At 47.6% G+C, this 26,740-nt stretch overlaps 1 protein-coding gene and 1 long non-coding RNA gene across 6 annotated transcripts in view; both read left to right on the forward strand.

The window, feature by feature from the left end:
- Positions 1-19,305, forward strand: part of AGBL4 (AGBL carboxypeptidase 4) — a 1,226,144-nt gene extending 1,206,839 nt beyond the window's left edge. For 4 of the 5 annotated variants that reach the window (XM_070609700.1, XM_070609702.1, XM_070609703.1 and 1 more), the window contains 2 exons: positions 1,459-1,555; positions 7,728-9,145. In XM_070609700.1, coding sequence (XP_070465801.1) covers positions 1,459-1,555; positions 7,728-7,848 — 218 coding nt within the window. In that variant the 3' untranslated portion in view covers positions 7,849-9,145. Of the gene's footprint in view, positions 1-1,458; positions 1,556-7,727; positions 9,146-19,117 lie in introns of those variants that run through there. The other variant, XM_070609701.1, reaches the window with a different exon arrangement.
- A 3,473-nt stretch (positions 19,306-22,778) lies between these two features.
- LOC139081903 (uncharacterized) lies at positions 22,779-24,968 on the forward strand. The gene is made up of 3 exons (XR_011537376.1): positions 22,779-23,061; positions 23,160-23,359; positions 24,689-24,968. It is a non-coding gene; the product is annotated as an uncharacterized lncRNA (long non-coding RNA).
- Positions 24,969-26,740: the final 1,772 nt, after the last annotated feature.

A 26,740-nucleotide genomic window follows, 5' to 3' on the forward strand; every position in this document is an offset into this window, starting at 1 on the left:
GAAGTGACAACTAAACCGAGTTGTCTGGAGGCTGAGGGGGCATCGGCACTGTAAGGCAGGTGGAAGGAGGGAGAGTGGTCCAGGAAGATGGGCTGGTGTGGGAAAGCCCTGGAAGCAGCAGTCAGCATCCTGGAGTGTGAAGGGCCAGCGGGTAGAAGGCAGGAGGCAGCAAGTACAAAGCCGGGAAAATAATCAGGGACCAAGTGTGAAGGACCTTGTGAGTCAGGTTCCAAATGTGAACTTTAAAGGCAACTGGGCGCCCCTGGAGGGTTTTTACTCATTTGGGTGACGTGGTCAGATGTGCACGTGGTCAGATCTACGTTTTAGAGCAACCGCCTGGCTATGCTGTAGAAGACGGAGCAGAGGCAGGGCTCCTGGGGCAGGGAGGCCATCAGGCCGGCTGATGGTGATCCAGGGGAAAGACGGTGCTGGCCTTTTCCAGGAGGACAGCAGGGGACTGGAGAGAAGTGGACAAACTCAAGAGATAGGAGGTCCCATGGATAAGAGTTGGTGACAGTTTGGCTGTTCAGAGTTGAGGAATACAAGATAAGAGATAAGTGCTTTGAAGGAATTCAGTTCAGAAGCCATGGGAGAATGGGGCGAGGGCAGCAATCATAGGCCTGGGGAGAGGAGTATCATGGAAGGCTTTACTAAAGAGATGTCACCTGATTGGAGAAGTGATGGGGAACAATGAGCCAGGGGAAAGGGAGGAAGCACTTCAGGTAAATGAAATAGCTCATGTGACGGCCCAGAGATGTGAGATATGATATACAGAGCAGGTACTCTGTGTTGTTGAACAGATGATTGTTGTACTAATTCATACTAAAGTGTTAATGGGCAAGATGGAATTGTCCCATTCCCCTTCCCTGGGGAGTTTGTACTTTAGCAGGTCATGAATCCTTACCCTAAGGATTCATTATTGGTAAATTTCAAGGTGGAATGGGGACTCTGTTTAGGGTGAGAAGGTTTTACCATTGTCCCCAAGGTTACCAAAGTAGGTGATGGTCCCTGAGGGTCAAGCAGGCCCTGGTCTATATATAACAAAGGATCTCTCTCCCTTGGGTCTCGCTTATCTGCCTCCACCCTGAACCACCTGTAGCCAGACCACGGGAGCCCAGGGATTCCCAAAGGGATGTGGTATATTCTGAAAGCTGTGACACAGGCTTTAGGGGACGACTTCCTACACCCACATCCTGGCTCCTCTCTTTCCCAGTTCTGTGACCTTGGGCAAATTATTTAACTTCCCTGCACCTCAGTTTCCTCATCTGTAAAATGAGGAAAATAATAGTATCTAGCATGTAAGATTTTGTGAAAATCGGAAAAGACAGTACCTACAAAAAGCTTAGAGTGGTGAGTTGTTTCACTGTTTTCATTACTGCGATCATTTTTATTACCAGTCCTCTTTTCACTCTGTCTCAGTCTCTTTTCCAAGTTGCTCCTTAACGCACACGCTTGCAGATATGAAGCTGGGGCGGAACGTGGCGAGAACGTTTTTGGATTATTATCGGCTGAACCCCATGGTGGAGAAAGTGGCAATTCCCATGCCGAGGCTGCGGTAAGTGGCCGAGCAGGGCCGCAGGGGCTTGAGTCCTGCTTAACTGGCTTTGTCCTCAGGGACAACGTCCCTTAGCCTCCCTCTGGCCTCAGTTTCCCATCTGTGGCACAGGAAAAATAATCCCGGCCCTGCCACAGAGAGCGTGTGGGGCAACAGAGCTCAACAGCCTATTTCCTGAGCAGAAAGTATCATTATGAGGTCAGACAGCGAGGCGGTGGCCACGTGTCTGGGTCTGACATGGGGATCCATAGGGATGGGAGCTGCCCGGGAGCTGATTCCAATCATTGTTCTAGGTTAGTCTGGCTGCTTCCAGAGGCCACTGCATCTGAGAGCTCATCCTCTAGGATTCCTCTGTCATCTAGGCGTGTAGGTTTCTCATCCTTCTATTTCCTCATCTGTAAAATGGGGCAGGGGAGCTCACTTAGAAGATTATTATGAGAGGTTTGTGAAAGCCCCCTGCCCAGTGCCAGGCATACGTATGTCCCCTTAGTACACGACATCCCCCTCTCTCAAGACTCGGAGTATCAGGAATGAGGAGGACACACCCCTGAGAAGTTTCACTTCAGGTCCTCTGTTGGGCCAACTTCTTGGGCCATGAGGAGAGAGGTCAGGAGATGAGGACCCTTCCTGAGGGCTGGGCCAGAGCCCAAAGCACTGGGTGCTCCCAAGCCTGCTGGCGGCGAGCCCAGCAAGCATTCAGGCAGTGACATCCAATAGCATTTGGAAGGTGCTGGCCCTGCCCTACCTCTTAGCCTCATGTCCTACTCCCCTAGTGGTCCAGCCTCCTTGAAGGACATGACAAGGTCCAACTTACTGCTCCTGCCAGACCAGTCTTCCCAGTGACCTTGAGGGTGACCTTGCCCGTGTGTTTTTCTCCCTCAGGGCCTTTGCACGGATGCCCCTTCCTCCCTACCCTGTTATTAACAAAAGCAATGTCAATCATTGTCATTTTCTGAGCAAAGTCCTTTTTGTACATAGTCTTATCTATTCCTCATAGATATTATATTCCCCATGTTTCAAATGAGGAAAAAGAGGCTCAGAAAAGTGAAGAGAATTGCCTGAGGTCAAAAGATTTTGGCAGAGGCAGGATTTGATCCTAGGCTTTTATGATTCCTAAGCTAGACTGAGATCCAACCCAGCTCCTCCTCTAGAGGGCAGCCTTTCCCACCATCAGTGTGGGTTCAAAGTCTGTCGCAGGCTCGTGCTAGCTGTGGGATCTTAGGCAAATTTCTTGGCCTCTTGAAACCTTCTTTACCTACCTTTAAAGTGGGGATCATAACAACAACCTCTAAAAATGGTTAAAGATTAGAGGCGAGCTCAGTACAGTGCCTGGCAGCCAGTAGGTGCTCAATAAATGTTTCTGGCTTCTGGGTTGCTGTGCCATCGTGTCCAGCTCATCCGACCAGCTCATCGTGTCTCCGACAAGTCCCTGGACTTCTCTGGTTGGGCTGGATGGTCTCTCAGGGCCCACATCCCACCATGTTCCCCCTAGTCCCACCATGCTGTGAATCCCACGTCTCTGAGACTCCACGTAGAGCCTACATTTAGACAATGTATCTGACTCATGTCCTGTCTCAGATTGTTCACCAGCCCTCTGGGGTCATTGTGCCCCCTCATCCTGGTGGATTGGCAGCTCCATCAGGGGGATCCCATCTGTTTCCTCTCTGGGCTCCCACAGAGCAGCCTAGACTGTGCTGAGCAAGCAGGCATCTATACATTTGTTCATTCACTTAGGAAAAACAGCACTTTATGCCAGGCCCCTGGGGGAAGGAGGAGCTATCGCGGCATGACCCTGCCTTTGAGGAGCTCACCCCTGGACGAAAGTGCTCTCAGGTCATTATTAGAAGTCATTCTTGATTGGTTAAAGTTCTTAAAAATGTAAAGCTTTATAAAACTCAAAAGAATTCTTAGAATCTCGTTTCAGGTTAATTTGGGGATTGTCTCTTTCAGGTCCTCTGTCACCCTGAATAGAATTATCTTGATCCTTTACCACTTCTTTCTTGCCTGGTGCACTGTCGTAGACTGATGAAATGGTGCAGACGCGCGGGAGCCTTCCGCCGTCATCCAGGGCCCTCCTCACGGCACAGATGAGGAAGTGGAGGCCCAGGAGCCAACAAGGCTGGTCAGAGGCAGGACAAGCACCCAGGCCCCACGTCCCCAGCCTGGGGTTCTCAGCACCAGTCAGGGAAGAGTTCTTCGAGATGGGGGGAGGCAGGGACCCGAAATGGGGTCTAAAGGTGCAGGGGGTTCTCAGGGCTCTGACTGCCACTCCTCACGGGCCTCATTGCTCTGAGCTTTGGGGCTCTCTTCAGACAAGTGCTGGAGAGCTCACTCTTCGGAGTTCCCAGCCTTGAGGACTTGAGGTAAACGTACCCACTCTTAAGTTAAGAAAAACAAAATAAACCCCTCTCCACCTGCACAAACTATGATACTGCTTGGCTCTCAGTTGGTCAGCAGCTCTTGGAAAATGAATTCCCAACAGGCCACGAGGCTCTGGTTTGGGGTTTGAATACTTCCCTTTTTTGTATTATTTCCCACCCAAGCATCAAATAGCATAACTGAAAGAGCGGTTCTGGTTTTAGAGGAAAATTACATGTTTTGACTCAAAATTAATCTTTGTTTTCTCTCATCTCTGGGATTATTATAAGATGTCGGTTGCTACCCATGTGCTGGCAAGAGCCTGTCGCATCCCTGGGTTCCAGGCCACCCTTCAGAGAGGGTCCCCAGGGAGGGCTGCAGGGGGCCTGAGAGCAGAGGCTAGGGAGATGGCATTGATGGCCGGAGCTGAGGCCCCACGCTTATCTGGACCACGGTGACACAGTCACAGGGCTAAAGCTCTGTGCACATCAGTGTGGAGAAAAATTAGACAGGAAAAATGAAGGGGCCGGCCGAGGCTCTGTGAGGAGACAGAGCCTGAGTGTGGAGGGTGGGCTGGCTCTGATTGTGAGGTAGGCTCAAGTTCAGTGACAGGCTGGGAGGACCGGCTCCATGGTGGGGTTATGATGTGTGTGGTAAGGGGGTGCTCATCAGCTACTCAACACACTGTAGCCCACCATGTGCCAGGCCCTGCACTGAGTGCTGGAGGAACATAGATAGCCCCTGCCCATCAGAAGCCCAAATTTATGGAGGAGAAAAGCATGTACACAAGCAAAGATAACAAGCAATACCAAATAGTGTATAATAAGTGCTCAACTATGAATCAGATTACACCCTCTCTCAAAAACCTTCTATGGCTCCCCATTACCATCACGATAATGCGCTAATTCCTCTTCTTGCTAGTCAAAGCCCTGGCCTCCATTTAAAATTTCATTTACAGCCTCTTAGCACACCCCTGCCCCTTGTGAGCACCCTCTCCACCCCGCCTGTTATTGGCCACTTCACTCCCCATGCTTCAGCTGAACAAGTCAGCTCTCTTCATGCCTCCATGTCTTTGTCTGTCCTTTTCCCTCTTCCTGGAATGTTCTCCTTTTTTGACTCCAGATGTGAGCTCTTATTTATCTTTCCAAGCCCAGCCCACAGGTCGCACCTCTGTTTCACTGCACCTGTTCTCCACCTGAGATAGGGCTACTTCCTCTCTGCTGGGTTCCTAACTGCGTTTGCACACACCTGTAGCGTGGTCCGTCCTGGGGTGTATTGTCAGGGCATCTTTGCCTCTCTGGCTTCTGCACTGGACAGGTTGCTCCTTGAGGAACTAACTTAGTCACTCCCGTATCCTTCATGCCCTGTGCAGGGCTTAGCATGGATTGTCCTAAATAAACTCTGAGTGTATGAATTATAAAATGGTAGAACTGAAGGAGCTCCTAAGAATCATCTACTTCAACCCCTCATGTTGTAGAAAAGAAACGTGACGCTCAACCAGAAATTGCGCTCCCACACCATCTGGCAAGCATCCAGAGGCCAGCAGGAGTACCCCAGGAAGGCTTCAGGGAGGAAGTGGGGTTGACCTTGGTTTTAAAGGACACGTGGAATTCAAACAGATGAAATAGAAAGGGGACAGAGGGTGTTCCATGTTGGGGATAGGATGCGGAAGACAAGAAGCAGGACCTAAAAAGACGCGTTCCAAGGCAATGACAAGGCAGGGATGTGTAGAGCAATCCAGATGGTAAAGATGAGACTAAAAGTTCATTTCTGCTCCTCAAACACTGCTCAGGCGCCTCCTGCAGGTGCTTCACTCAGGAATTACAGAGAAAAATCAAGTGCATGAGACTCGTAGTCTCCTGAGAGGAACAGACGGGCAAAGAAGTACTTAGAAAGTGGTGTGCTGAGGGGTGAAGCACAAAGTGCTGCGGGAGCCTCCAGAAGGGAGAGCCTTGTTTTCTGGGAAGTCGGCTTCCCAAAGGAGGCAAGTCTGGAAAGGTCAAGGAGGGCGGAGCCGGGGTAGGTGCGCCCTCCAGTGCCTCGCTCCCTCGGGGCCCATCTTTAGGACAGAGGCTCTTTGCCTTCTATGCCACCGGCCACCTGCGCAGTCACACCCCTCCCTGGCCCTGCGCATCTCCTCCCCGTGCTGCCGTCTGCTTAGGGCTGACCCACCTGTGGCCTTACCTGAGCTTGCACACCTCCCTCTACTCCCATAACAACATACCCGTCTTATTTCCCATGCTCCCTTTGGGTGTTAAGAACCACACTCGTCAATGACATGTAAATGGCACCTTGTAATCTGCAGAGCTCTTCCTCAACCCCCATTTACCAGATCCTTCGAGCAGGAAGGACATGGCTCTTCTCCCTATTTTAGAAATGAAGAAATGGAGGCTCAGAGAAGGCAGGGGACTTCTTCGAGATCATTTTGCCTATAAGCAGCACTCCAAGCCCCTCAGTGAGTGAGGGCCTTTCGGGCAGCGAGGCCGCCTGGCGGGGTAGAGATGTCAGGGAAGGTGTCCCTTTTGTGTGCTGCCACTTCTTCCTTATTCCATCTCTTCCTTATTCATGACTCATCAACATGAAGGAAAATGGGTACTCCGAGGTCAGAGCACGATGGCCTACGAGAAGTGACCCTTCGTCAATTCAAGAGTCACTTCTTCAATCCTAATTCAAACAGCCCAACAGAGACCCAAATTTATGGCATTTGCCGCTTTCTGCCGTGCATTGTCGTTCTTTATTATTTTGTGTAGTTATTTTGTTCAACTCCCTCCTCTACTAAGCTGTCAGCAGCCTGAGGTCAGCACCAGTGCTGACTCATCTTCGTCACCTCCAGAGTCCATTGGACTGCACCTGGCACCTAGCACCAGGCCTTTGCAAGTTACAGTAGGCGAGGGAAGACACGAGGTGCATTTACTCATGTTATCTCACTTAACCTCACAACACTCCTGCAAGACTGGAATATTTTACCCTTGTTTCACAAATGAAGCTCAGAGAAGTTAAATAACTTGCCCAAGGTCGCATCTCGTACGTAGCTGACCTGGCATTCAGTGGAGCTCTCTCTGGCTCTACAGCCCACTCTTTCCACTGCAAATGAATCTTAGTCCAATGCACGAATGAATGGCACATCGCTGTATCAGTCAGCAACATAATAAACGAGGCCCTGTACGAGAGGAACTGCGAAAATGGATAAAATGTGGTCCCTGCCCACAAGGAGTTCGTAGTCTAGTGTGTGAGCACAACAAGCAGTGGACAATTACTGAAGAGAAGTTTAAGAGTGTTGCATTGGGTGCTGGGTGCTGGGACACAGAGATGAACCAGACACATCTCTGCCTTCTGAGAGCCCAACTTGTAGGGGAGACAGACCCATCATGAAATGGATAATTCAGCTATCCTGAGGGATATAAAGGGGACTCTGGATCCCATGATGGTTATGAAGGGAATGAGGCCCCAGGCCCTCCTAAATTATACCTCTTCTATGCATCCACCTCCATCCCATCGTGAAATGGGTTGAATGAGAATCAAGGTGGAAAGGTGGGAGAGTTGTCACTGTAGGACAGTTAGGTTTTCTCCAGAACCAGAATGATACAATGTATCCCTCCATCCATCTAACTATGAATGACTATTCATTGAGCCATGGTACCTGCTTTGAACCAGGCCCTGGGCTGGGTTCCCAAAACAGAGAAGGGGAAGACCAGGCCTCTGTTCCTAGGAGGTCGAAGTCCAGTGGGGGAGATAGACATGCACACAAATGATTTCAATACAGTGTGTATATGTGCTGCCTTTCTTCTCTCTTTCTGTTATCTCCCCTTTGCAGGAAAGAAAAACCCCCTCCCTACAAGTGCCCACTCCTGCGGGGCTCGGCCAGCAACTACCCCAACGGCAAAGGGGACAAGAAGAGCTCAGTGAACCACAGAGACCCTTCAAACTCTTTTTAGGGGCACGGAGTCTAGTCAGGTCTTGTGGAGGCAGGAGTGTGCATTTTCTGCTGGGACATGAAATTAATCACCCTTCCCTAGTTTCCAAGGGTTGTGGGATAACGAATAAGCTAGTGAAGGGGAAGGAAAAAAATGAGAAATTCATCATTGATTTTCCCTTTTACCAACGGAAAATCAATTGTGAGCCTTCAGCTTAAGACTCAGGAACGAAATAGGAGATTCAGACCAGGCGAGTACAGATGCTATTTTCCACAACACAGAGATGCTCACAGAAAGAAGAAACCCTACACATCCCTTTTGAGAGGTTTGACACATCTCAGGTCAGTGCTTTCAAAGCCCCTTTACCTTTTAAAGTTGTATAGTTACTACGGATGGTTACCTTTTAGAATAGGCCATGGTTGTTTACAGTTTTAGAAATGCACTCTCTATATTTGCTGATCCCAGACAACAGCAACAACACATAAAACCCAAAGACAAATGTACTGTTGGGAACAATGGGACAGAATTTTTGAAATCAAAGTGGTCTCAGACATACACTCTATCTATGAGCTGCACGCTTCCTGCCGCCCTCAAACCCCAGCATGCAACTTCAGAAAACTGTTCTGAGAGCTATTTCCCGATGACCTGGGTAGCTGAATTGAAACAGTAGCTCCAAAGACAAAGTGTATTGGTTACTCATTCCAAAAGGTCCCTCATGGTTAAGATCTCCAGAGCCCGGTGTCAGGGATCAAGCCTGGCCACTGAATTGGTGGGCACGGATAATCTATAACCAGGGCAGGCTGACTGCCAGGTAAGAAGATGAAAACGACAAAAGGAGGCCCCTCAAGGCAGGCAGGGATGATAAAATAAAGCAACAGCAGCAGCAATTCCCAAAGTGAGGGAGCTGAACGTTGTGCATTTTTCTAAAGAGTGAAGTGCGTTCGTATGATGAATGGGTCCGGGGGAGACCGCTCCCTTCCCGCCTGTGAAGCGGCAGGCTGAGTCACCATGACAGCCTGCTAATTGAAATGACCTCCCAGAAATGAGGATTAGGAGATAGGGAGAGGAAGGCAGGCACAAGGAGAGAGGGCTGTTAGCACAAGTAGTTCCAGTAAGCATTCTTTTGCTCTGGGTTGAAGATTTTCAAAGTGTGCTGCAAAAATGGAGAGCAAAGCTTATTTTGCCTTTGCTTATTGGTTATCAGAAATGATAACAAAGAACCATATGTTAGTTGGCTACAAATTTTGCGTTGTGTATACAGTTTCTCTCCTGGGTTCTCATTGCCCAGAGGAGCACAAATAAAGTGGTTTATGCAGCTCTTCTGTTCCTCTGAGCTTTCTTGGCACCTTTCCCTTGAGGTCTCTCGCTCTCTCCAGAACCAACCAGCCAACCCAAATGTGGTGTAACCCTCACTTTGCTGTCAGGGAGTCTGTCATCAAGATAAAGAAGAACAGTCAAGACTTGACTTTCCAGCAGTTCCCGTGTCAGAGTGCTGGGGAGTTTAGTTGACTGCAGCCCGCTCAGTGTGAGCCCACCGAGTGGCAGGCCTTTCAGAAATTATAGCATGTCTTGAGTCAGCATCAGTTTGTGTAAAAGAAGAGAGATGATCGTCCAGAACTATTTTTCCCTGGTCAGATCACTTCCGTAACATTGTGACCATATTGAGGCTCCACTTTCTGAAGATTGCATTGGTTAGTTGGATCACAGGCCACACAAGCAGCAGGCATGCTGGTGGTTTAAGAGGACAAGACTGAGAGCCAGGCAACTCTGGGTTCCAATTCTGCATTCAAACCCTGGTTCTGTCTCTTAACACCTGTGTGATCTTGGGCAACTTCTTTAACCTCCCTGAATCTTAGTTTCGTCACCTATAAGGTGGTTTTAGTGCTGTCTACCTCCTCACAGTGGTTACGTAGATTTACTGAAATTAGATAAGGGAAATGTCAGCAAAGATGCCCGATGAATGACAGCTATGTTATTTTGGTATGTGACCCGGATGGTGAGTTGTCTGCAAACCATTTCACACTAGAAGCAGATAAGGAGACTGGCGCTGTTCATCCCTGAGATTAAAAATAAGGGGGCAGGGTAGCAAAACAAGGTCATAATCTCTAAAATGTTGAAAGGACATCTTTGACATTCTTTTGGTCCAAAAGAAGTAAACTTGTTCTGTTTTGCCAAAAGTATGAACCAAATCCAGGGAGGTAGTCTCGGTGAGACAGATTTCAACTCAAAAATGAGGAAAACTTTCTAGTGAATGGAGTTGCCAACCATTGGATGGGCTCCCTTGGGAGACAGTGAGCTCCCCAACACCAGAGGTATGCAAGCAGAATCTGAATGAATATCTGTCATGGAGGAAATAGAGGGGATTCCTTTTCTAGGAGGATGCTGGATGCTCTGTGGCATCACCTCCTAGTCCATAACTCTGGAGAGAAATGACGTGAGGCAGGAGGGTACATTCCTGATGTCGGAGAATGGGGTGTACAGTATAAAAAGTATCATTTAACAGTAAACAAGTGACAGTAAAGGTCTCTGAATTACAGCATATGGACTGTGCTAACGTTTAGCATTCCTTAAGAGGAAAAAATACATGGCTATAAGGCAGACTGTAGGGTGTGTTTGCAATAGAACCGTCTGCTTCTCTTTGTTGGCAGAGTAGAGAAGAAAGGGCAGGCCAGGAGACCAGGGGTTGCCAGTGGACTTTTCCGTGGACTCGGCCTGCTCAGCAACTCCTCTGGCTTTCTTGGACCGGGTTATACCTATGTTCTCAAGTTAGAGGGAAGGGTTTTAGCCCTGAGGTGGAGAACAGCACCAACCCAGCAGATGAACCAGCCAGAAGCTACGAGCCCACCCAGCTCCAGCAGGGGGCGCTCTAGCCTCTTCTCTCCCCTGCCCGCTTCCTCCTCAGGATGGAGCCGCAAGTGGGTAGAACCAGCTACCAAACCAGCGTTCTGAGGAGAGCGAGAGACGACTATGCAAAAATGAAGGGGGGAAGGGGGAGGGATGCTCTGGGCCTCTGCCTGGCTCTCACACAACTCTCCATAAGCAGTGCCAGTTTTGCTCAGCATCAGTCCAGAGGCTCAGAGACAGGACTAACGGTCTGTTTACCCTCAAAAGTTGTGAAGGACAAGCTGGAGGCCACCCAGATTCTTTGTGCTGATGCCCAGAGCAGAGGCGGGGTCTTTGCAGCAGCAGGGGGAGCTCTCCCGACTGCCTTTGAATGCGGGGAGGGGCACGGGGTGAGCTTTATCCTTTCCCTGTAATTCAGTAACACACCCGAGACTTGCCTGAGAGCACCCCAACTCGTTTCCTAAGCAGTAAGAGCAGTGCCAACCCTGGAAGTCTAGAGTGACCAACATTGGTTGAGCATCAATTCATACATTTACAAATATTTATGGAACGTTTGCTGTGTGCCAGGCATTGTGCTCGATGCCTTTGCATCCGTTGCCTTATTTGATATTCCCAGCAGTTCCTTGAGGTGAGTATCATTTTCTCCATTTCCCAGATGAGAAAATTGAGACCCGTAGAGGTAAAATGCTTTGTTCACGTTTGTATGGCTAGTGAGAACCTGGATTCAAACCCAGCTCCCTTTCCACTGATCTACACTGGGCCCTCTCCATTTGTCTCCAGGTAAAATCAGGTCAAAAACAGGATACAGGTGAAAGCAGAATAACAAGTAAACAATGGCATCACTTAGAGGTAGTGGGGGGTCGGGGGGAGGAGAAGGGAGCGTGTAAGTTTCCAGGTTGGCGTATGTGTAAGGATTGCAGGACTTTCTAGCACCTGCTGCTGAAACCCTGCCTTCTTCCCAGCTCTCATTGCCACGCACCTGTCTGAGTCCCTGCTGGGCACTCCAGCAGGGTAGGCATGGGGCAAGGAGCCCATTTATCACTTGACACGCAGAGGCTTCTAGATCAGCCAGGTAGTCATCGCAGGGCCCATCTTGACCCCTCTGGGTTTCTGACCCCAGGCAGGTGATCTAGTCCAGGTTCCATATCCCGCCCTCCTTCTGGAGTGTGTGAGTGAGCCCACTGTGCCTCACAGTTCTTGTTCAGTATTCGTCCTCTGAGCCCCGCCTCCTGAGCACTTTGAGGGCACAAAGCTTAGAGGTCCTCTCCCTTGTGACTCAGCCCAGCCAAGGGACCACCACGTCAGGTGGAATAGGGGGACATTATAACGTAATAGGAATAGCCTGGCTTTAAAAAGTCAAACAAACCAGAAACACCAGCTCTTCTGTTAACTAGCTGTATGGCTCTGGGCAGAGTTTAACCTCTCTAAGCCTCAGGATCTTCATCTATAAAATGAGAACAATAATACCTACCTCCCACAGTTGTTGTGAGGATTAAATATAATAACATCTACGTCTAGCATAGTGCTGAGTTAATGTTGTGTAGTGCACTGAAACACTTGTCAAGAGGGCAGATCTCATGGTAAGTGTTCTCGTAACAACACAAACAAAGACAAAATAAAAGGGAAACACAAGGAAACTTGGAGGTGATGGCTGTGTCTGTTACCTTGATTATGGTGACAGTTTCACAGGCATTTGCAAATGTGCAAACTCATCAGATTGTATACACTAATACGTGCAGTTTTTGTATATCAATTATTCCTCCATTAACGCTGTTCAAAAAAATATAACAACATCTAGGGAATACCTGGCAGAGAGTAGAACTCTTTCCCCAAACCACCCCAACCCCTGCTCACCTCTCACCTGCTTGCTAGGGTTAGAATTCCCTTTTCTTGAAGCAAAGGCTTTTTCACTCTCAGATGAAGTACAGACAGAAGTACATCCCCTTACTGACTAGAGGACAGGAGTGAGAGAAGTGTCCAGAAAAACGACAGTCACACTGAGAGACGGGTGTCAGGGCAGGGAGCTAGGTCTTATTCATCATCGTGGCCTCAGCACTTAACACAGATCATGTGGCAGAGTGTGTGCTCAGTGAGTGTGGAGTGAACAATTGTGTGTGTGTGGGCAGGGGGGGCGTAGTCCAAAAGCCCTGGACCCTTGAGGGAGAGGAAAGAGGCTTTGCAAATTGGGGCTCTGAACAGGTGGGAAGGTGGTGCTGGACACGGTGTGCGCCACGCCCTAACTGAGGCAGAAATGACAAAACTAAAGAGAGAAGGGGGTATAGATTCTCCAAGACACTGTGTTTTATTAAAACAACACAAAAATCTTAGGATTTATGAGGTGCCCTTCCTATGTCATTTTTGGTTGGCATGCGACTTCTCAGGGGTCGTCTCTATGAAGTTTTCACGGCCATACACCCTGCCGCTGAAACTCAGGGCCTCCCTGGGGCACGCTCATCTCTGTCAGCTCTCCCTACTCTCCCTGGACTCAGGGGCAGGCTGGACAGGGCTTATTGTCTCCCTTTTGCAGATGAGGAAACAGAGATCGGTGCACTTCAGTCCCCTGCCCGCGGTCCACAGCTGGTGGGTAACTGGGACAGGACCTAGGCACAAACGCGACTCTGCTGCACCCCACTGCATCTTGGTTCAACCCCAAACCTCAGCGCTCAGCCTCCTCAATTCAGAAAGTCACTGCTATGATGCCTCATATGGCTCCTAATGCTTAAAAGTTGCTTGACCCCCAAAGACCTGGGATCTATTTTTGTCTGACCCCATGTCAATCTTTACTCCACATCTGCTGCTTTCCCTGGCATCAGCTGTCTTTGTTGATGTCTTCTTTTTCCACCTGGTTGCCGAGGCTGGAAAACTTCCTCTTGTCACAATGCCCTCCTCTCCCTCCCCCGACACAGCCAGCCAGTCACCATGGCCCCTTCCTTCTGCCTTGGTGATATGTCTGTCTTCAAGCAGTTTAATGGACTGGCTTTGAAGTCAGATGGACCAGAGTTTCAATCTAGGCTCCAGCACTTGCTATTTTTCTCTTGTGAATCATGTAAAGCAGAGTTTACTTTCCTCATCTTTAAAGTGAGGAGATAATATTTACTGGAAGAATTGTTGTGCATCTTCCTTCCTCTGCCTTTTCCAATCTCTCCCTTCTATTCACTCCCCTCATCGTCTCCTACCTGGACTGCTGTAATGGCCCCTCATTGGCCTCCTGCCTCCAGATGCTCTCCTGCTAACCCACTCTCTCTCTCTCTCTAGAGGAGCTTCCAGGATCTCTGTAAAACAGGACCCCACGTTTATGGCACCTCTTTCAAATTTTGTGAGCAGGCGCCTGGATATCATTCCACTTCTGTACCCTTCACACCTCCCTTCTGATCAGCTGCCACTTCCCGCTGGTTCTGCCTGCTCAGCGTCTCTCATATCCGTCTACCATCTCTACTCTTCTTACCTAAGAAAATCCTTCTTTTAGTCAAGACTTAGCTCAAACACCCCGACCCCATGCATCCTTTTCTTGTATCCTCCAAGACACTTTGCTTCTTTATCTAATTATCAGTGATTTCACTCACATGATCGTCACCTCCCCACTGTCAATCAGTTTCTTTGAGAGCAGAATTGGGTTTTATTCATCTCCATACCTCTCGTAGCCCTAACACAGTTCCAGACATGTCAGAGGCTCTCTAACTGGAGCAGAATAGAAGAAGGACTAAAGCCCAAATCCAAAGGTCCTTCTGGAGCTTATCCTAATGTCTAGGGCCTAGTTACAGACTTACCTTCCCAAAGCATGGACCTCTCTGAGACAGTCCACTGCTCAGACTTCCATGGCCCCCTTACCCACAGAATTAAGTCCAACTCAGTATGAAAGGCCACACAGCGTGGTAGAGTGCTTGCACTTGGAGTCAGAAGTCCCGGATGGGCTTCAAGGCCCCACTCTCCATGGAGAGATGGATGAGGTAGATTTGCTTCATTTCCAGTCCTTTCTTGGAGGCCAAATTCTTTTTCAGAGCCCAAGGCAATTATATCATTTTTCTTATAACAATAAAAACAACAATTGTTGCTGCTGCTGTGGCTACTGTTGCTGCTGGTGCTACTGCTACTACTGCCACTGATAAGACTACTACTACTTCTACTACCACTGCTACTACTACCACTATTACTGCTGCTGCTACTACCACCACTACTACTACTGCTACTGCTACTACTACTACCACTAATACCACCACTACGGCTACTACTACTACCACTGCTACTACTGCCAGTGCTACTACTGCTATCAGTACTATTACTTCTACTACTGCTGCTACTACTACTCTCACTATAACACTGCTAGTGCTACTACTACTACTACCACTACTACTACTGCTACTGCTGCTATTACTACTACACCATTGCTACTAATACTACCACTACTACTACTGTCACTGCTACTGCTACTACTGGTGCTACTACTGGTACAACTACAACTGCTACTACTGCTGATCTGCTACCACCACCACCACTACTACTATTTCTGCTACTGCTACTCCTGTTACTGCTACCACTACTACTATCGGTGCTGCTGCTACTACTACTGCTACTGCTACTGGTATTGTTGTTAATCTACTACTCCTACTGCTTCTGCTACTGCTGCTACTATTACTGCTAATACTGCTATTACTACCACTGCTATTGCTACTACTGTTATTGCTAATTTGCTGCTGCTACTACTACTACTTCTGCTGCTCTGCCCTGACTGCGTGCCTGCCCAGCTCCAGGCCCTGCACTGGCTGCTTTGTCTTACGTGAGCTCACAGAATCCTCTCAACACCCCTATGAAGCAGGTGTTATTCCCTGATGTGGGGACAGAAGCTCAGAGAGGGAACCTGTCCACAGTGGCACAGCTGATACGAGGAGGAGCCTGCTGACATCCAAGAATGCCGGCCTTCTTTCCCTTCGCCCGCAGCCTTTCTGCGTACGGTACCAAGACGGGTAAAACGATAAATATTTAATGCGCGTTGTGAAGAGCCTCGGCCTCAGGGAGCTCACGGGTTCATTTTTGCTCCTGTCCACGACCTCATTTTGCCTGAGTCCCTGAGCCTGGCTCCAGGCGTTCTCCTCTGCAGCTGGATGTCCCTGCGCGTCCCCAGGCCTGAGTCTCTTCTTACCAGGAAGAGCTGGCGCTACCCTCTGAGCTGTAGGAACGAGACAGACATTTTGCCAGGGATGGGATGGGGTGGTGCAGGGGAGGCATAGCCCCTCCATTAACCCACCCCTGTCCTTACTCTTGCATTAAACAGCAGATACTGGTCACCAGCTAGAAGGCGTGTTCCCACTAAACATCCCAAAGATGTCCTCTTCCTCTGCTCCACCCGCTTCCCACCCCAGTATTCAAATTGTAAAGCCAGAAGGATTTAATGATATGGCCATTAGGAAACGTAGTTCTGCTCCCAGCTCTGATACTGCCTGGCTGTGTGACATTAAGTAATCCTCTTGCCCTGTCTGAAGTTACCCCAGAGCTTCGGCTGGTTTTAACTTCTTACTCTTTGATATGAGGACATAATCCTCAACCAACCTACCCTCAAGAGTATCGTGAGGATCTGAAGAGAGGATAAATAGGAAAGTACTGAATTTTGAAAAGTATTTTCCAATATTTCCTCCCTTTCTTCTGAGACCTCATAAAGGCCCCCACTCGGTCCGTGCCTTGCCTTTGACTGGATTGTCCTGTCATTAATTCGTCCAACAAAATTTATTAAACATCTTGTGTTTGCCAGGCACTTCCCATTTCTTTCTGTTGCCCTGATTCCTACCTACCCTTCAAGACCCCTCCTCAGGGAAGTCCTGCTGGCCTCCCAGCCCTTGCAGGTGACTCATCCTCCGAGCTTCTAGAGAACTGTTGTCTAAATGTCTCATTTGGCACTTAGCAATTACTTTCATATTTCGCTTTTCTGTGTGTCAGCTCTGTCTTCTCAACTCAACTTTGTATTGTTCTTGGGGTGAGATGAATAAAGATGGCAAAACCCAGCCTTACTCATTGCTCAGGTCCCAAGGCCCAGCACAAGACCAGGCAGAGAGTAACCATTCACTGAGAGCTGGCAGGTATTGCTGCTGCTGCTGAGAATGAACATGAAGATGCCTGCTCCGAGCAGGACATTTCCGTGAGGCTGACGCCCTCCTCCTCCCCATCCCTCCACAAGTTCATAAACAAGGGCAGCCCCTTAAACTTCTGGGCAAAGTGGAGCAAACCTAGCTTACAGGTCCATATAGAAAGCTGACAAAACTTCAATACCAAGAGCATCTATGAGAGAGAAAAAGAAAGGAGAGAGATGGGGAGAGGCTGGGAGAGGTGAAAGACATAAATTGACTTGATGGATTTAGGTGGGCATGTGTGTACTAGCATATTTGCATTATATGTGAGGCTTTTGTGAGTACCTTCTTTATGTTTGGTGTGAAAATGCATGAGGTTGTGTAGTTGAGAATGCTTGTGTGTGCACATTGCTGAGGATTGGACAGCAGGTCATTGTCAGTTCTAAGCAGTTTTTACATCACTCCTGGTCAGAGGTCCTGGGTTAAGTTTCTGTTTGAAATTCTATCCAATCTCCTGACATTTCATCCGTATTACTGGGGTCACCGCTCTGCCCAGCCCCCCTGGGACTGTGCTCAGCAGGATGTCAGGGCCACCTCTCTTCCTTCCCAGTCCTAGTGAAGGCTGACACTGACTCCAGCCGGGCCAGTCCCTGGGGTGGGGAGCTGGCCAGGAGCCCTTCCCTGACTGTCAGCAGGTGATCTCGTGTTTATATCTCTTTCCTGTATCTCAGTCTTCGTGTTCCTGTCTGTCCTTTTCCTTTCCTCCTTTAGGCCAGTGTTGACTAAAGATTGAAAAAACAACTGTGGTGATATGAGGGCGAGACTGCTCCCTTAATACCCCAGTGCCTCCCCAAGTTGTTCCTGGAGAGCTGGATGTCCTGGTTCCAAAGTGTTCACTTCTGTTCCATTTTAGAAGCCCTCACCCAGGGCCTGCTCCCAACTAGGCTGAGTACTAGGTGGTGGTAGGAGTGGAGGATTTGAGGCTGTGAAATACACACTTCACTGCTGTGGCCCAAAGAGCAGCTCCAGGGGGCTTGACACCTTGACTTTGTTGAAATGCAAATATACTGGATGGGAGCTTTCAAACATTAATCTAAGTCTACCTTAATTTGTTCTGTAGTAAGCTTAACATCCATTCATTCCTTCTTTTATCCATTCATCCATTCACCCTTAGGCAGACCACATGTTTGGTTAGAAAGTGCTACCCCAGAAACCTGGATTTAAACCTGATTCAGCTGCTCTCATCTTCCCTCTTTGAACCTCAATCTCACATGCAGAATGGAATTACGAATGAGTGCTCTTCCTAATTCACAGAATTACTTACAAGAACTTCAGGGGAAATGGATGTAGTGGGAGAAGGGAGTAACCTTCTCCGAGTTCCTACCGTTACTGCCCAAGGGGGGTCGTCTGCTCAGCACAAGACATCCCAATAGTCAAGAGGCAAGGTGGTGGGAGAGAAAGCGTTTTCTATTACAGCTTGCTAGCAAGGTGGAAGATGGCTGACTAATGTCTGAAAGAACCATCTTACAGAACAGACTACAGGCCAGTTACATAGGGGGCTGGCCTTCAGGTCAGGGAGACATCTGGTCTCCGGATGGGGGCCTCCATCTGATCTCCACGTGGGGGCAGACATCTCGTCTTAGTTCCTGATAGTCTTTTGGTTTACTGGATATGCATCAGAGACCCAGAGACCGGAGCAATACCCTGATCTTTCAATTGTCATTGACGATGGCTATCAGCATAGACTTTCTGCCTGGGGGTCATCACATTCCTAAGAAACTCAAAAGAACAAAGTTATCAATTTATAGCCGCTGGAAGGGACCATGAAATCTACAGAGCATGTCTGGGTTAGCTAATCAGAGGTCATTCAAAGTTACGATATGATTTCTCTTCTACAATATGGCTTCCCCGTGTCAACCTTGTGTTGAGCCAGTATCGCTACTAGAGGTCAACACTTAGCAGGCATCCATTCTACAGCCACACAATAGGAGGAGACTAGGGTGAAGGACACGGACCTCGAAATGATTCATTAAAAAGAGCCTGAACTAGAAGCAAAAATATCTGGGATCTAATCTGAGTCTACTAGTATTTCTATAACTTTAGAAGCGTCGCTCTCCCTCTCAAAGCCTCAGTTTGCCTGTCTGTAAAATGAGCCTGTTGAAGGATGTGATCACTAAGAGCTTCTACAGTTCTGCCATTCAGGGGTGCTAGGAACTGCTACTCTAACCCAATTGCCTGGCCTGAAAGATGATCTCATAGCGACCTTGAAAAGCATGTCAGGTTGCTGGACCCTAATGCTGTAGGCAGAATGCTTAGGTAGTAAATTTTCATACTCGGCTCAGTGGCTCTGGTGGTGACACCAGCCTCCCAGAGATTCTCTCTATCCTCAGATCTGATGCTGCACCAGAGGCCTCTGGAGAGATGAGACCAGCGGGTGACACAGCAAGCCTTGCATACAGAAGGTGCAGTGCTGTGGACCTAATTAACATCACCGTGTAATAGATACTGTGGAGCACGCCTGAGCTGCCAGACAGAATGAATAAAGCAGTGTTTTATCTTAAGTGTTGGTTAACAGTGAGTAACAAATAGACTTGTGCATTATTTGCTACACTTCACTGCCCAGACCTGCTACGGCTGCCCTAGACCCGGTGAGAAGGCACACCCTGATTTCAAGGGTGTGCATTATAAATTGCTTGTCAAGCAGCTGGAGAACTGGGACCCTGACCGGATAGAACATGTAGAGAGGCAGGCGCAAGAGTGTGGACAGATCCAGCTGAGATCCAGCTCTGCCACTATGTAACCTTGAGCCACCTCTATGAACCTCAGTTTCCTCGCATAACATGGGATTAATTAATGCCCGGGTCCCAGGAGGTTTGTGAAGAATAAATGACATGATGTGGATAAAGTCCCTAGCAAATGGCAGTGTCCCTACAAAGGTAGCTATTATTATTTGTCACATCCCCCTTACTCTAATGCTCAGCATTTCTAAGGCAGTCCACCAAGCCAATATGCTGGCACACACTTGGAAGCTGTGGTGCCTCATTGTAAATGGATAATGAGGTGACGGTGTCTTTCTGCATCAGCAGCAGGTGGTCATTTGTCCACCTACAACAGTGTCCTCCTCTCCTCTCATTATAATATCATCAGTCTTTCATTCATTCATTCATTCATACTGCCTGTCAAGGTATCTTAGTTTAGGTTCTTTCAAAAGCAGAGACTGGGACAAGGAACTGACAACAAACAGCTTATTTGCCAGATGCTACCCAGAAGCAGAAGTAAGAGAGAGGCAAAGTGAGACAGAGCAGGGGGGAAACCCAGTAAAGTATGTTAATGAGCTAGTTACCACTGAGGGGGAGAGGCCTCAAATTCCCCTTCACTTCCCCATTGCTCCTCTGTGAGGCTGATCCCCGAGACAGCTGAGGTCCACTTGGTAAGGGATGCTGGCCAAGTGCATGGAACTGTCCACCATGGCTGTGCTGAAATCAGGTGAGCTGAGGAGATATGCAGCAGGCAGCACAAGCGTCTGCTGCATATGGATATGGGAGGGTTGAGTGAGGCATGAGTGTCTTGTCTTTGCTATCACATTGCTGGGAAGTGTGGTAGGGACAGTGTCTGAGTTAACTCTGCATTGCAAGAATCTAGCACAGTGCCTGCAGAGTTGCATACCCAGTGATTATTTGGTGAGTGAAAGGGTGGATAGATGGATGGATGGATGGAAGGATGGATGTATGACGGGTGGATGGATGGATGGACAGGTGGATAGATGGACATATGGAGGGATACATGGGTTTTCTCCTTTGTAAGACTAATTTCTCCCTACAAACGGTGTGGTTAAATGGAGGTTTGGGGAGGTTGGATGCAGATGAAGTTTGATGTACAGGGGTGAGCAACATAGGGCCGAGGCAGATAAGTCAAAGAGCCCTCAGAAGTAATGAATCTAGAGCTAGGTCAAGTGAGCTGGGCCAAACCGGCCGTTGATGCTGAGCCTGTTGATGGAACTGCCCAACCTGGTACTCCAGCTTGGAATCAACACCACAAATGGGAGCCAGAAGAGCAGGTGAACTGAAATTGTGAAGAAATATATTCTCAGAGCAGGATCAGAGGGGGAGCGCCCCAGAGAGCCAGTAGCCTGAAGCCTGGACTCAAAGGATCTCAGATTTAGACACTCCATAGGCCTTTGCAAAGCCTTGCCCATATTTACTGTCAACTTAGATATTGCATGAAAGCTGAATTTCCTTTTAATAATTAGTGCATTTGACCAGGAAAAAGGAAATCAAAAACAAAGTGAGATTTTATACAGTTTTTAGACATCGTTTTTTAATTGTAGTTGAAATCTTGAAGTTAAGATCAATTTCTGTTAACGTTGCCTTTTTCCTGATTATGAACATAATACTGTTGGTTTGGAAAATTTTGAAATTTGAAAAATAGGAAAAAGCATAAAGAAAATAACTTACCATCGCCAAGGTATAAATAACTTTTAATGTATTTTTAATGCCTTTGCAAGGAAATTGAGGTAATTTTATATTTTCAGTTTTAGAATTTTCTCCCACGGATCTCCGAGCTGGATCGTATAGTGTATAGTTTTCATGTACAAGTCTTCATGTCCTTGAATACTCTTTGCAAACATTAGTTTTTACTGATTATGTAATATTCTTTCATTCAGATAAAACCTAATTGATTTACCTATCCCCCTTTTGCTGGACATTTTGGTCTTTTCTCATTTTTTGCTATGATACATTTTGCTGGTATGAACAGAACTTTGCAAAACCCTTCATATGAAATATGTCCTTTAATCTTCCCTATAAACCTGAGGGGGGGGCGCTATAGAGATTCTCTTTTTACAGGTTAGGAATCTGAGGGTCTGAGCGGAGTTCAGCGGTTTGTCAAAGGTCACTGTCTTAGTTCAGGTTCCCCAGAAACACGTCCTGAGTTAAGGACCCAAGTACAAGGGATTTACTTAAGAAGAGATCTCAAGGAAAAAGTAGGGAAATGGGAAATGAGACGAGGAAGGTGGGCAGCCAATGTAATGTGCGTTTTCAAGCAAGTTGCTAGGGTGGATAACCAGAGCTTAATCCTGCTGGGGAAACCCGGGAGCCAGTGTAGACTCATGTCTCAGAATCATCTGACACGAGGCGTGAGGGAGCTGGGTATTTTTCACCAACTCCAATCCATCTTGGCTGAGGCTGCTCCCAAGGAGCCCGAATTCTCTGTCGCTTCTAGACTGTTGTGGGGGAGGGGGCAAGGCAGGCTCTGGCGGTTACATAAATGCAGCTGCTGGCAGCCAGAAGGTGGGCAGGGTTCCCTGCAGTGGTGAGGGCATGGGGATAAGGTTGGCACTGCCCAGGGCCGCTGAGGTCAGTCACACAGCTACAGACTGTCAGAACCAGGATTTGAATGCAGATGTGCCTAACTCCAGAGCCCGTACCTTTAATGACCCGGCTTTGCAAAGAAATGAAACCTCCCTGTGACCTTGGGCAGTCACCTCATCTCTCTGAGCTCCAGGATGGGGATGCTGCTATCTGCCATAACTGACTCAGAGCAGTGTCATGAGATGACAGCATGGACACGTCAGCACTCTGATCATCAGCTAGGCCATCATTGGTCCAGCATTACTGACCATTCCCATCAGTCAGGGAGGAATCTCATCAGGCAGCCAGTCAGTGCTTTCCTGATGATAGCTGATTAAAAGAAATTAATAGGAGATGGGCCGGTTCCCTGAGTTTATTAGAGGAATAGTTTTCTAGATTAATTGCATAGCATGCAATGTACACATGGCTCATTGAAATAAAGTCCTTGAGGAACTTTGGAACATTCCATTTTTCTGGCAAGAGGGAGACAAATACACAAGTGCTCATCCCTATGCACTGACAGTCTCCAGGTCTGGATTCTCCCAAGAGGGAGTTTAATTGTTCCATAAGCTTCAAACTCAAGGGCTTCTCAATGCTAAGCTCCTGACGAGCTACATTAAAGGAAAAATGACAATGATGCCAGTTGACATATTTATTGAATATGGGGATCCCGAAGAAGTCGATGCAGGCTGCTCATGCCAATGAGGTTACAGATGGGAAGTCAGTGTTGCTGCAGCCCTCCTACCTGACTGAAGTTCACACTCAAGGTAAGGTCAAGACAAGCTGGAGATCTGAACCCTGGTCTGGCTGACTTCAAAATGCATGTTTATTCTTTAAGATCACCTATGTGTTCTCTCCTGACAAAGATGTTTTACAGCTTTACCGACCACTAGAAAGCAAGTGGGAGTTTGTGCACAGAATCATTCCTATGTGGCAGCTACCAATACCAGGATTGATTTCTACGCCCTGCCCCCACCCTAGTGCAGGTCTGTATAAGCATTTTTCTAGACTTTTTTTGGTAGTACAGAACATAAGTTAATATTTCAAAGGTTTGGGTTTGTAAAATTATTGTGTTTACTCCTAGGGACTAAAGCTGTAACTCAAGTAACTTTCACCAGGTGAATGATGATGTCGACATCTCCAACATCTTCTCCTCCAAATGCCAGGAGACTTACATATGTTCTTAATCCTCCCCACGACCCTGAGTGGAGGGTACTACAATCCCCATTTTGTGGCTGAGGAGTTGGAGACAGAAGGAGTGACATGCCCAGAGCTACATCACTAGTGAGTGGTAGGGGGAGGATTCAGACTCACTTCAGCCTGGCTGCAAAGCCCAAGCACTTTGACACCAGGACGCTGCCTCCAACTGTCTAGATGTTCCCCAGCCTCAAAAGGCAGCTTTAAAACCCACAATTGCGCCAACAATTCCAGATCCTCATCTCTAGCCTCATACCATCTCAGAAATTCAGATTCATAGAGTCAGTTGATTACCAGGCATCTCAGACTTAAAAGGGATTTTTAATTCCCACGTATTTTTTGCCCTGCCCCAAATGTCCTTCTCTGTTGGTCTTTCTTATCCATGCGAAAGACACTACCATCTGATTGTTGGAGCTAAAAATTTTGTTGTCGTTCTGATGCCTCCCTTTTGATTCTTCATATCTAATACATTAATACTCCTACACAATACACCCAAAATTTATCTACCTCCCTCCATCCCTCTATGGCCACCTCAGAGCAAGCCACCAGCATCTCCAGCCTGTGTGAATGCAAAACCTTCCTAAGGATCCTGCTCGCACCTCCACTCCCCTGCAGTCCATTCTCCACACACAGCCAAAGGGTTCTTTTTAAAAAACAGAAATCACATCATCTGCTACAGAATGAATGCTTGTGTCTCCCCCCAAATTCATATGTTGGAACCTAATCCCCAACGGGATGGTATTAGGAGGTGAGGCCTTTGGGAAGTGCTTAGGTCATGAGGCTAGAGCCCTCAGGAATGGAAGTACTGCTCTTGTAAAAGAGACCCCACAGAGCTCCCTGGTCGCCCTCCTCCACGTGAGCACGCCCCAAGAAGGCCCATCTGTGAACCAGGAAGTGGGCTCTCACCAGTCACTAGATTTGCTAGCATCCTGATCTTGGACCCCCCAGCCTCTAGAGGTGGGAGAAATAAATCTGTTGTTTATAAGCCACTCAATTTATAGCATTTTGTTGTAGCAGCCCAAATGGACTAAGACATCATCATTTCCCTGCCGAGAGCCCATTTTTTTTTCCCACCACGTTTAGATCAAAAAACTTTCAAATGGGTCACCTGAAACTTGCACATCTTAGCTTCTCAGCAATGACCCTACACGACGTGGCCCCTAACTGCCTCTCACACCTCTACTCTCACCACACCCGCCTTGTCCTCTATGCTCCGGCCACGTTGGCCTTCTTCCTGCTTCTCAAACATGCCGCATTCATTCAGATTTAGGGTTATTACACTAGCTGTTCCCTCCCCTCGTTGCTGCTTACATGTATCCTCCTCAGAGAGCTTTTTCCTGAATACTAGCTGGTCCACTCCAGCATGCACGTGTCTTGCCAGGGCATTCAAACAACCTGCCACTTCCTGCTCTTCAGGTCCATTTATTGGGATGTCACAAATACAGCGGACCAGTGTGACCTTCCATGGACTGTCCAAACAATCAAGGCCCCTCCAGACTGTGTTGTAACAGAGAACGGAAGCGTTAATGCAGCTCTGAGGCAAGACTGAATATGTACTGCTGTCCTAAGGGAATGCACTGCCTTCTGATTCTTTTCTATAATCGAGATTAAAAGAATGCATTTACCAGGTCAGTAGCCCAAACCCAACGCCAGAGGCTGTTTTGATGTGTTCTAATAAACATCGTGTATAACCACAATAAGGCTATCCTTTGGTTATTTCACAGTAATCCACCATCTTCCACCATAATCATCCCCTTTTGTTCAGGTGTCAGAATGGTAAATTGAATGGGAATATAATGAGGACTACTACTCCTATATCTTCTAAGTCTAACATCTACCATTCCAATAGAATCAGTATTGCTTTTGATTTATTATCTTGCTGAGGTGGGGTAGCATTTCAGGGGCATGCACTTTCCTTGTCCCACCATAATGACTCTTGCTCCACAGATTATGAAATGAACATGAGATTTCTGCCAGCCGCCAAGTATATCCATCTCAATTATATATTCGGGTCCCAGGGAAAAGACCACATTGGATCTACTACGAAGTGGATCAGGATTCAACTTATCCTGGCTTCCTTAGACCTCCGTTCTATAAAGAAGTTATATTGGTACTTGGGGTTTCCTGGAAACATATCAGCTCAGATCCTTTATTTAGCAGCCCTCAGAAGAGCTGGGTCCTCCTCACTCTCTGGTATTCAGTACTCTGGAGAGTGGCCATAGGTCCGTTTGGAGAAAGATTGGGTGAAACACAACAGTATATGCTTCCTGGTGTGGTAGGGTCCTTCCTAAAGGGACCTGGCTCCTGCCTTCATCACTGAGCTCTGGATATGAGAATTGGCCCAAGTCTGGAAACCGGGCAAGTGATCATGATTTTTCCTTCTGGCATCTGACATCAACCTTCTGCTTTCCTGCTCCCAATCTTTTTTGGTTAAGTCAAGAAAAACCTTCATTGTCTGCCATTCATCTCACCACTTTGCCACAGAGCCCTGTGGGTCAGTGCCATGTAGTTATCATTGTGGCTTTGCTGCCTGTTATATAATCACATCGACCTTCACTTTGACGGGTAAGTGTTAAACTTAGTCTCTGTTATTCCAGAATTCTGTCACGCTCATTAATATTAGGGACAGTTTCAAAGCAGTGTCCCCTACTATTACCTCAGCCAACAGAGGACAACCTACACTGACCTCTCACGGATACTGGGCCCTTTTCACAGGCACATTGCTCCCTGTCTTCACCAAGGCAGTCCTCAGGGTCCTCAGAAGGAACACAATCAGTTGATGGGGCTCAGATTTCGATAACATCCATTTTAGCACTGACCACGTCTTTGCACCTTTTGGCCCTTTTTCAATACTTTGCCAAGGCAGTCCTAGCATCTTTCCTCATTTACTACAGGCCATCATTGTGTGTGTGTGTGTGTGTTTTCAAGATTAAAGGAGCCATAAAGCAGCATATTAAGACTGGCTTCACGTGTCTTTTCAGGATGCTAAACACTAAGTCACAGGTTAATGCCCCCATATTGATAAACTCTCTTATCCACTCTTATATTCAACTATCATCCTCAACCCGCATTACACTAGTCCCTCAGGATGCATTCCCAGATGTGTACGTTTAGTTTTCAGTAGTGCATATTAACCAGTTGAATAATCGTTTTGTCCTTTAAAGCTTGTCCTTTGAAAAGAATCAATAAAATCAATAAACCTCTGGCTAGACCCATCAGAAAAAGAAGTGAGAAGACACAAATTACCAATATCAGGAATGAAAAAGTGGATACGAGCACAGATCCTGGAAATAATAAAGGATAATAAGGAAATAATATGAATCACTTTATGCCAATAAACTTGAGAAATTAGATAAGATTCAAAAATTTCATGAGACACACGAACTACCAAAGCTTCCTCAGCAAAGGAATGGATCACGCAAATAGTTCTGTACCTAGTGAAGAAATTGAATTTAGAGTTTAAAACCT

This window comes from Equus przewalskii, chromosome 2 (genome assembly GCF_037783145.1).
Source record: "Equus przewalskii isolate Varuska chromosome 2, EquPr2, whole genome shotgun sequence".
NCBI classification, from domain to species: Eukaryota; Metazoa; Chordata; class Mammalia; order Perissodactyla; family Equidae; genus Equus; species Equus przewalskii.